At 28.4% G+C, this 12444-nt stretch overlaps 1 protein-coding gene across 1 annotated transcript in view; it reads left to right on the forward strand.

Moving 5' to 3' along the window:
* LOC142324536 (neural cell adhesion molecule 2-like) overlaps positions 1-12444 on the forward strand; it is a 1211812-nt gene that overhangs the window by 1053068 nt on the left and 146300 nt on the right. Inside the window, exon 10 of the mRNA XM_075365375.1 lies at positions 2500-2787. Coding sequence (XP_075221490.1) covers positions 2500-2787 — 288 coding nt within the window. The remainder of the gene's footprint in view (positions 1-2499; positions 2788-12444) is intronic.

The raw sequence follows: 12444 nt of genomic DNA on the forward strand, positions 1-12444 counted from the left end.
CGTCTTTCCGTCACATCCTTTTATTCATCCTACTGCTAATTTACAGTATGTAGTTCTTGACAATACTGTAAACATTAAAGCGACCGGAAGCTGTCCCTCCGAGAATATTTTACCTCTTTTGTCCTTCCTTTTCTTTAATTTTTCTTCCTTCATTCCTGAACAAGTACCAAGAAAATTGAGGTCTGCCGCGCTGGTTCCATCTCTCATGTTGCCCTCGCACTCAGATAGCAGATAGATATCTAATAAAAACAGCCGGAAACTTGTACTTTATTAGAATTTAGTAAGGTATTGATTATATGTACGTTAATTAAAACTTCTTATTCATCTTTTAAAAATATTGTTGATTTCTGACTAAAGGAAATATCAGCAAAGACAGGTTACTTTGTAAAAATTAATTAAACGCGAAAATTTGCTGTAATTCATACTTTTTTATGAACTTTTAATGAAATTGAGTTGAAAATTGGATTAAAATTCAACGCTTATATTACAGAAGGAAAAGTTTTAATGCAAGCACTATGTAAAATTCATTAGTTTGTATGATATATAAATTTTTCTAAATATACCTTTTCTTTCCTGACGAAAATTTTAGTTTAGTTTTAGATATAATTCAATTAAATTTTTACAAATCTCTTTTTACTTGTTTTCACCAGAAAGAAACTTTATTAATTTTATTTTACAAGAGGACTTACATTTCAAAGTGAATTTAAAAAAAAATGATTTAAGGTAAATAAAAACAAATAAGAAAATAAATAATCATATTTAAATAAACGTTTAATTTTTAATGAACTCAATGATAAAACATATATATCATACAAAAAAAAATATTACTTCAATTATTAAAAAAAAAGAGTTTATTCATCTTAATTTAAAATTTAAAAATGAAATAGAAAAAAAGAAAAAATTTCTGATTAAATCAATTTCCAAACTGGATAACTGTTTTTTTTCTTCAGTCATTTGACTGGTTTGATGCAGCTCTCCAAGATTCCCTATCTAGTGCTAGTCGTTTCATTTCAGTATACCCCCTACATCCTACATCCCTAAAAATTTGTTTTACATATTCCAAACGTGACCTGCCTACACAATTTTTTCCTTCTACCTGTCCTTCCAATATTAAAGCGACTATTCCAAGATGCCTTAGTATGTGGCCTTTAAGTCTGTCTCTTTTTTTAACTATATTTTTCCAAATGCTTCTTTCGTCATCTATTTGCCGCAATACCTCTTCATTTGTCACTTTATCCACCCATCTGATTTTAAACATTCTCGTACACATTTCAAAAGCTTCTAACCTTTTCTTCTCAGATACTCCGATTGTCCAAGTTTCACTTCCATATAAAGCGACACTCCAACTCAACTCCTGGATAACTGTATAGTAATTAATGAAACTCAGATTAAGAAAAATCAGTATATCATCTTCTAACTTTTTAACTTTCTTGCATTAACACTTAAATAACTATTCGCTGGCACAGGGGACGTATTTCAATGAAAATGTTTAATGATATGATGATAAATTAAACATTTTATTAATATTAATATTTTATTAATATCTGTTGCTAAATAATAATTTTATCAACTCTATTTTTTCTTCTGTAATTACTGTTTTTTATTCGTTAACGTTTTTGTTTCTAGTGAAAAAATAAGAGCATGATTCGTATATAACTGATAACAGTATTAGAATGGTTAAATTACCCTTCCGTTTATAATTAAAATCGACAGTTAAAAAATCTTAGATTTACCTTTCAAAATCAGAGGTAATAACAAATTTTATGTAATTTGTATCTCAACTTAACTGAGTAACATCATTTACTTTACCTGTTAGACACTAATAATGGTTTGGCTGATTCGGTGTATTATCGATATAAATATATCCACACACTAAATAATTCTAGAAAAATATGTAGATGTTTCTTTAGGAAATTATAACTTCCTTACAAGAAACTTTACTTTGGAGTAATTTAATATTTATGTTACAGCATGAATTTCAGCCGGACCGCACTAAACTATTTATGAGTAATTTACTGTTTTATTCCTGCATAAGATTTTCAAATCTTCCAGGGAATTATGAAAGTGAAAGAGTCCATAAACCGGCGCAGTTTTTACATGATTTGGTGGTAAAAGAAGGATGTGGTAGCCTATTCGATATTTATATAATAAGAGAGTTGCTACTGGTTAAAACTAGACTTCTTAATTTCTTATAAAATTAGAAATATATTTTCTAAATAAATACTGTCCCTGTTAATATATAATGCTGCCGATTTTATAACTTTGTAAGGATTTACCAGGGAAAATCATAAGTTACTGAAACCTAGTACTGTAGCTGTGCAGCCAAAACAAATAAATATTTCTGGGTAATTTAATATCCTCATACTCTTCAAAGCTAGGCATTTTCTTCCTCACACGGTAATATGTCTTTATTTTTCTTCCTTCGTGACCAGTAATTACAATGATGACTTTTTCTTTTTAATTTGAAAATAATTCATTTTATTTTTTTTATTTTAACAGATATTCCAACATGCAGACCAGGACAACAAACGGTATTAGGAGCGGCTCGTTTGGAAGAAGCATCAGTTCTATGCGAAGTTGAAGCTAATCCTCCAGAAGTAGAATTTTCTTGGAAAATAAATGGTACAACAAAAAATGAAGACGATCTTAAATTCACCATTGAAGGTACCAGAAGTACTGCCCATATAACTCCTGTTTCAACAAATGATTTTGGTATTCTTATTTGTTGGGCAACAAACGTTATAGGACGACAACAAGAACCTTGTACTTATCAACTAGTTCCTGCAGGTAACCTACGCTCCCTTATTAGAATTTTTTAAATAATTTACTGTGTATTTTATATATTTTAAAATTATTCATTAGTTATTACTATGCAATTATGAAAATTATTTAAAAAGAGATCAGAACGTCCTGAACTCTGAGATGAAAATACGAGTAATTTTCTGTAGATATAGTAATTAGTGGGCCACGTGGGTATTTAATTTGTTATAACTGTTGTGGTTTTTTTTATTGCAAATTGTTGGGCTATTCTGTTTTATTCGTTCCGGTAAATAAAACTAACGATTTTTTTATCTGATTGTAATCATAACCCCCCAAACTAATTTTATTGTTTTTAATAAATTAAAAACTGATTTGAACTAAAACACGAGGTTTTATGTTCATTCAATAAATCTCTTGAAATGGTTTGAATACTGAGTGACAGTTAAAAAAAGTGATTCTTATTGTTGAGACTTGCTCATATACAAATCCGTATGAATATTCATAAAACGCTCCTGAAAGAGCAGGATGTAGATGTTTAAAGAAGAAGGGTTTTCTCGCTTTGGAAAATTGAAGCGGTTGGGATAAACAATCGAAAACTTCTTCTATTATTTCTAGATTAGAATGTATTTAGTTTACCAAATATATTTAAGAAATAAACCAATATTAGATTTATTTAATGAATAATTTATATTTCTTTTATTTAAAAACTAACCTATTTTAACTTGCTATTGAATTAATTTTTTACAGATTTTATTTTTGAAATTTTGCTTAGAATGATTGTAGAAAGTTCAATAAAATATTTCATGAGTATTGAAATATGGTGGGTTGGGAATAACCATCACTTCCCCCTGGGAGGGAGTAACATACTCTGGGGGGTAATTTATAAAATCGTGTTTTAGAAAACATTTAAAGTAAATTTTAAATAATGCTATGTTAAATGTATAATTTAACATATTGTGAAATTAATATTCTGAAATGATATTGTGAAATTAATTCCTCAATACCTATTGAAATAACAGCTCGTAAACTATATGTAGATATTTTTTTTACATTTATTATGCTAAAATAAAAGGAAGTGCATCATTTAAGTATACAGTTTTTTTATTTATATTATCTAATAAAACAGCACATACGCCTTATCTTGAAATTATTTTTTTTTAGTTAATGATGAAATTTTAAATTATAAGATCTTCAGGTTTAGGTGGCAGTGCAGGTAGAAGATTGAGTTGGTCATAAATACAATTTTCATTCTTACTTTACATCCTGCTGCAGATTTCCGTTGTGTTAATTATAATCTATAGATCACATTAATATTTATACGTTCATCACTTATTTTGATATCCTATTTTTAATATATCATAATTTAGATTTATTTTCCTTGATAATTTTATATATGAGTTGATGAGAATTATCTTACGATAGATCTGTTTATAAATAGCAATTTACCACTGATGTTTACAAAAAAATATATAGGTTTTTGGGAAAAAATATTTTATTTATAAATAAGGAATAATAAAAATAAATTAGTAGACAAATCTTGGGCTAATTAAATAAATGAAAGTAGGGAGAAGTAATTAGACATGATAACAGCATATCGTTTCAAAATCATTATTTATTTATCCTTGGTTAAATATAGTTTTAAAGATTGGCAAGGAATATTTTTATTAATTTTTTTTTAATGAGATGCTGTTGTAAACAAAACAATGAAAGTTCTATTTTAACTTAAGGTAAATTATATCGCTTTGGGGATTACAGTTACTGTTTTAATAAAAAAATATACATAAAATTTATAAACTATAATTTTATAGTATATAATTAATGTTTATATGAATATTTATTTATTTTAAATTACAAGCGGTTTCAAAATGTTTTAAGAGAATGTATTGATGTACGATTATTATTAATCAAATTACTGATTCCAATTAAGAAATGGAATCCAGAAAAGTTAATGCTTACTTTAATGATTTATTTTCTATTTTAAGTCCACCAACGATTATAAAAATCTATTGAATTTTAAAAACGCGTCCTGAATTGATGAAAGCAGTTATCCTCGTAAACATGTTATTCGTTGAAAAATTAATGACTGTACTAACAAAAAAAAGATTCAAATATTTTCATAATATTTTACTGGTATGGTGGATACGTTGATTTTAATAATGTTAATTAAATAAAAATCACTGTTGTTAATAATGAAAGTTGTGTGTGTGTGTGTTTACGCGCGCGCGCCTATGTGTATTTGTGTAAAATGAAACTTAATGCTGCTACTAGCGCGAATTATTGTATTTGGTCGACTAACATTGTTCTTCCCCCGGAACATCCTCTGTTGGACTACAAGCGTTTTATGTCGTACGTGCAACAACAAACAAAACATTGGCACACAAACAAAAGAACATCGGTACAACCTATGACAAAGATAGCCTTCAGGCAATAAATGTTCCGGGAAAAGGAACAAAACTAGTAGACCGAAATAAAATTGTTGGCGTTAAGTAAAATTACATTTTAATTAGTATTTGCATGTGCACGGAAATTGTGTACAGCGTTGTGAAAGCAGTCTTATATATATATATATATATATATATATATATATGATAACATTTATTTATTTTTTTTTTTTTAGTTAGCATCTACACATTTATAAATTATTCAGCCAGTAAAATCTTTAAAAAAAGAGGCTGCATTTTTTTTCTTTGTAATGATTTTATCTCAAAAACACTTGAAATAATTAATTGGTTATTAAATTCTGCGATTTCCTGGAAAAGGAAAAAATACAGCTATTTACCCTTTGATCCTTTTATAATTTACTTTTTTTCCTTTGCAAGCTATTACTTCTTTGAATTAAAATTCTACAGAACAGGATAAACTTTTGTTCCCTTTTTTTTGCTACGCTAATTAGTTATCGATTTATAGAAAATGAATTTTAAAAGTATTTTTTAAATTAATGTCTAATTTATTTGGCAAAAAAAAAAAAATATATCCACTACAGTTATTTTTATTCCGATGAATCCAATAAGTTACTACAGTTAAACTTTGTTGTACGAGTTAGATGTAGACTATAGTTTAATATCGAATACAAATAGCATAACGTTTTGTATTTAATCGTATTTCTACATATATGCTGTGTAACATTTACTTAAATGTCTGTGCTATAAATTTATGTTTATGCTTATGTCTACATAAATACGTATTTTTTAGGTGATATACGTGTGATTAAATATTAAAAGTTTTTACTAAATATTATCGTACTGGCAATTTTAGGATTTTTTTCAAATTTCAAGTTATTATTTCTATAGCGAAAGAAATTATGTACAAATTACATTTTCTTAAAATCCGAACCTTATTGAAGTTGTTGCATAAGTATCTTTCTATTTTTTTTTTTAAGTTTAAGTTATTTGTTTGGAATTTTTAATATATTTGATCCCTTAATTATATTTTTAATCCATGAATTGAACAAAGAAAAAGCAGAAAAAATATTTTACTATAAATTAATTAAAAACATTTTTTTACATTTTTAAATAAATTTTAAAAATGATTATTCTATTTCGGTAAAATGTAATTTTTAAATTATTTTCTTTACTATATATTCACATGCCCAGCATATACCCGTAAATAAGAATTAATAAATATTTGAATCCGTACAATGATTATTGATTTTTATTCTCAAGAAATTTATCTTGTATTAAATACAACGTGAAATAGTTTTATGTAAATATTAATTGGATTATGTATGTATCTGAGTTAATTATACGAATTCCCGGAATTTCTTATCGAGATTTTTCTATTTCTGGAATAATGGGATCTTACAACGTCAAAAATAAATACAAAAATTCTGGGTAGCTATTCTTTAACTGGCATAAGACCTTTCCTCTGTTGTACAGTGCACTGAGTGTATCAGACAAAAAGTAAAAAATCACCTGTTTTTAATAATTTTGTTCTTTAATTTAATAATAAATTCATTTTTGTTTATATAATTAATATTATTTAATTTTTCTTCGTTTAAGTAAGTATAATCTCTTCCTACACTTCTTTCGATCTGCATTATTACTAATTACTTGAGGTTAGAAGGCCTTACCCGAAATAAATTTACAAAAAAATTAAATAGGACGTTAACAATAGTGAATTTCATACATAATTCTAATCCCTTACTATTCCTTCAAGTACGGTCAAAATTGAGGTAAGAAGATTGTCAACCTTGACATCTTGATAAATTGAAGAGAAATGGAGATGTGTAAGGATTGGTGTGACGAGTGAGGGTAAAGCAAGTCATTACTCACGAGTTTGGATGAGACCACAATGCGTCAACTTTAACTTTTGTCACCATATACAATTTGATATATCTTAAGTTGTAAGTTACAAATCATGCATACTATAAGATAGTATTTATTTCTTCGTAAAACCGTAGTTATTTTAACAATGTTGGTTTATTAAAATAAATTAGCCTATTTTAAGCATATTTATTTTGTGGTAATTAATAGTGTTTTTTTGAGAATTGCTGGTAAGTAAAATTGGTCGATGTAGCTATTTTTTTATTTTTTTAAACGATTTATTTATTATTTACAAAACTGACAATACTATTTCACTGGAAAATATTGTTTAACAATCTGATTTCAGAACCTCAGCTCATTAAAGACTATTATTTTAGATCCCTATAAACTGACAGATAATGTAACAAAAATTAAAAAAAAAAAAAAGTACAATAAAACAGCCCAGTTGATCTATACCAAAAAATATCTAATATCTAACGAAAAATTATATTTATAAAGAGTAGCAAACTAGAAGATCAATAATGGAATTCTGTTTTACGTTAATATGGACTTTACAGATGACAGATGATAATTTACGTATTTAAAGGTCGCAATTTATTTTAATTATCTACTAAATAATAAACCGATTAACTGTATTATTGTATTAAAAAGATAAACTTACAAAAAGTCTGTTAAATTTTTCCTTTTAAGCTAAAAATAAGTTTCCTTAAAGGAGTGGATATCAAAAATAATATTTATTTAAAAATGTAATTAATAACAAATAATTTGCAATGCTGAAATTTTTGCTGTATGACAATGACCAAATTCATTTAGCTAACAGATGATGAAGCGATTTTCTTTTCTTTTATTGTTCATATTATTAATTCATTAATGACTAAATAATCTAAGTCGAGAATAATAAAAATTTGTTTTAATAAGTATAAATACTTTTTCAGTATTTTAATTTTTAGAAATCGACGTCATATTAAAAAAAAAACAAAAAAAACAGAAAAATTATTTTAAATAAAAATAATCCTTTTACTTCATTGAATTTCTATCACTCTATCACCATGGCAACAGAAATATAATGAATTAAAATGACCTAATCCTTTTTAATGAATATGTGTAAAATATTACACATATTCTCACAGCCATTAGGATAACGAACGCGTCGGGGGTTCCAGGGTGCGGAGCCTCGAGGCTAGATGAGCCCCGGGCTAGTTGTTTTATATTTTAATTCTGACTTGTTTAAAGTCTATTTAATTTTATTAAAAAAATATTTTACATTAATTATGTAGTTTTATTTTTACTTGCGATAACAATGAAATAATTAAAACATTGTTCGTATAAGAAAAATTCGGAAAATATAAACAACTAACCAACTATATCTAACAGCTTTCATCTTTTTTCCCTGTTTAGCCTACGGTTAGTACCGTTAAGATAATACTTTAGAGGATGATATGTATGAGTGTAAATGAAGTGTAGTCTTGTACAGTCTCAGTTCGACCATACCTGAGATGTGTGGTTAATTGAAAGCCAACCACCAAAGAACACCGGTATCCACGATCTAGTATTCAAATCCGTGTAAAAATACCTGGACTTTACTAGGACTTGAACGCTGGAAATCTTGACTTCCAAATCAGCTGATTTAGGAAGACGCGTTCTCCACTAAACCAACCTGGTGGGTTAACTATATATAACAAACCAAACATAACCTAACGCTCGCTTCGTTCGATAATCTCTTCTAATTAGTCTTAGATATTAAATACCGGGATACTAACATGAAGCAATAGCAACTAACAACCAAAAGCAATAAAATTCAAGTTTTGAGGTAATATTCAAGATTGTCATATCGAAAGAATATGGAAAATGTAAAATAAAATTGAAAAGTTTATTTCTAATGAAATAATAATTATCTATGATAAAATTATCAATAAAAATAAGGTTAAGGAGGAAAGCAAGTGTTAGATTATGTTTCGTTAAGTTATCTTGATGACCCACAGAGTTGGTCTAGTGACCCACCGGGTTGATCTAGTGGTGAACGCGTCTTCCCAAATCAGCTGATTTGGAAGTAGAGAGTTCCAGCGTTCAAGTCCTAGTAAAGCCAGCTATTTTTTACACGGACTTGAATACTAGATCGTGGATACCGGTGTTCTTTGGTGGTTGGGTATCAATTAACCACACATCTCAGGGATGGTCGAACTGGGAATGTACAAGACTACACTTCATTTACACTCATACATATCATCCTCATTCATCCTCTGAAGAATTATCTAAATGGTAGTTACTGGAGGCTAAACAGAAAAATGAAAGAAAAAAAAGGGTTGGTCTAGTGGGGTGAACGCGTCTTCCCAAATCAGCTGATTTGGAAGTCGAGAGTTCCAGCGTTGAAGTCCTAGTAAAGCCAGCTATTTTTACACGGACCTGAATACTAGATCGTGGATACCGGTGTTCTTTGGTGGTTGGGTTTCAATTAACCACACATCTCAGGGATGGTCGAACCGAGAATGTACAAGACTACACTTCATTCACACTCATACATATCATCCTCATTCATCCTCTGAAGTATTATTTAAACGGTAGTTACCGGAGGCGTAACAGGAAAAAAGTTATCTTGTTGCCGGGTCTCTGGTTTGAATCGCCAGGCATGGTAATTTCGTACGCTACAAGTCATTCATATCATCCTCTGAGTAATACCCAACCGTGGTCTCGGAGGTTAAAGAAAAAAAAAGTTATCTTGATATCGTTTTAGGCGGGGCGCTAAACGACCAAGTACTAAAACTTCCCTTGAAAGAAATGCAAAGTCGAGAAAATTGTATCTATCGTTGATGTTTTATAATTTAATAACATCTAATCAATAATGACGGTAGCGAGTGAAAAGTATTTTCAGATCAGTTGATGATCTAGTTTGAATTTTAAAAAATTTCCGATTCAAGATATAGCAGAAAATATACGTAAAGCATTATGGAAAATTCTTCAATATAAAAATGCTGACAACACAATTTTAGGACTTTCCCACCGAAAATTTATTGTCATCAATGATCCATATATAGACGTAATCTGACCAAGTTTGTTCAAAATCGGTCCTGTAGTTTTGGAGATATATGGTGATCTAGAAGCCAATACCGAACACACCCACGTACATACGTACAATAACATATGGAAAATTTCCATACGATTAATGTTCGTATGGAAATTTTCCATCCGGTTTTTTGGGTTTCTTAGGTGTCGAAATATCAAGATCCACTGAAAACAGCGTATGCCCAAATTGGACAGATTACAATGTTAGAATTCTACAGCTATAGCTTTGCTTTAGCGCTATCTAGAAGGGAAACTAAAATTTAATCAAAGAATCGTCCTAATTGATGAGAAGTAAGATTTACATAAATACAAAACACAAAAAAATTGCAGATAGAGTCGTATAGAAAAAATACCTTCCGCAGAACTTAAAAAAAGAAAAAAATATTTTGCATTAAAATGATTTGTTTCATGATCATACATGGATATGACTAACATGGATCATTTTTTGATAAAATAAAATGTACAAATAACGAATTATTGTTTGTCCGTAAAATGGAGAAGATATGAAGCGTCCATATTGCATTCCTCTTCATAACAACTTTTGACATTTACTTTCTATTGCATACCACTGATTGGTCAGCAGGTGGGACCAGCTATGTTTACTTATACAAAATGGAAGTGTCTATAATCATATTCTGAGTCTACTTTCTTTTATCAAACACACTCTACCAAACCCCCTCCCCGAGCAAAACTAGTTTATACATACTTACATCACGGCCATGTTATTAAACGGATGTGTATAAATAAATTATTGCAGGCATTTCAATGTTTTTTTACATGCAACTCCGTAATCATTGCAAGAATTTAAATAAAGTCTTGTTTTTGGTACAACTTATGAACCAGTTGAGGGAAAATTTAATTTTATATCTTATTAAAAATTTTTTTTACGTTTAATTTTAGTGATTACAATTACAGTTTATAATTAAGAATTATAATCTATATAAAGAAATCTTATAGGAATAATAGAATATTATGCAAAATATGTACCCGTTGGAGAGATTTGAAATCCGAAACATTTCAAACAATTTAGTATTTGTATAGAAATCTACAGTAAAATTAAAAGTTAAATAAAAAAATCTGATGCGGACAACACATGACTTCCTTGTACGCCTATGAAATTACATTTACACATTTTTCTTCTTTTTTTTTTTTTTAAATGAAAACCACGTTAAATTTTATTTCGTTAAAAAAACATTTGATATTTAATTTTCTTTTCTTTTTTTTTGTTATTGAATTAATTTTTTTTTACAGTGAGAGGTTAATAAATTAATAAATCAATATGTTTAAATTAAAAAAAAGTTAAAAAAACGAGATGAAGTCTGATTCGAACGGATATTAAAATTATAATATTAAAATTTTATGGGGTTTTTTAATTAAAATTTTATTTGGCTATAACTCTAGAACCAATGAAAATAAGTACCACTTATGATATACCGTTGCAAATATCTCAATGTAGGCTTATTATTGCAGTTAAGAAAAAGACCAAAATCCAAAATGTTTTGGATTTTGGGCTTTATTGGACACTTTTGGTTCAGTCGATTGCAATCAAAAGGGGAGTTGCACAAGTAGATGTTATAATAGTCAAAAATCCAAAATTTCAGCATCCTCGGCTAATCGATTTTTAGTTATGCGAGATAAATACGTACGTATGTACGTATTTTCGTGATGTCTATACGTTATAGACATCACACCGAAACTAGTCAAAATGGATTCAGGGATGGTCAAAATGGATATTTCCGTTTTCCGAAATGGATATTTCCGTCTCGAAATTTTTCGCGATCACAATACTTTCTTTACTTCGTATAAGGAAGTAAAATAATTAAATCCTCTTGAATTATTCTCTACAATTCAGTATATTTTGAAGATAGAATAAAAAAAATTGTTGTGGACACCACATGAATATCTTGCACGCCTATTACATTACATATACACATTTTCTTTTTAATGAAAAGTACATAACATTTTATTTCATTAATAACTTATGATATTAGGTAGATTTAATAAGAAACCTATCAATTGTAATGGGTACCGTGATTCGACTACCGGTAAATTTCGTCATATCTTCGCGTTTACATCCCTCAGACCCCAGAACCACTGTCAGTTCAAAGGTTTATACATATGTAAACTTTTTTTAAATTCCGTTAATATAGCGGCATTTAAAAAAGATTCAATTTCTGTTCAAAAATATGAAACTTTTTTTTGTCATTGTATGAATTTATATTAATAATTCTAATTATTATATATTCAAGAAGTCATAATTTATTGTTTTACAGACAGGAGGAATAAATTTTGAATTTAGTCCTACGTTAATAACGAGTGTTTCAAAACGAACATAGCCCTAAGATTAAGAAGCTAGAAGTCA

The sequence above is a fragment of the Lycorma delicatula genome, chromosome 5, assembly GCF_047948215.1.
Source record: "Lycorma delicatula isolate Av1 chromosome 5, ASM4794821v1, whole genome shotgun sequence".
Lineage (NCBI taxonomy): Eukaryota > Metazoa > Arthropoda > Insecta > Hemiptera > Fulgoridae > Lycorma > Lycorma delicatula.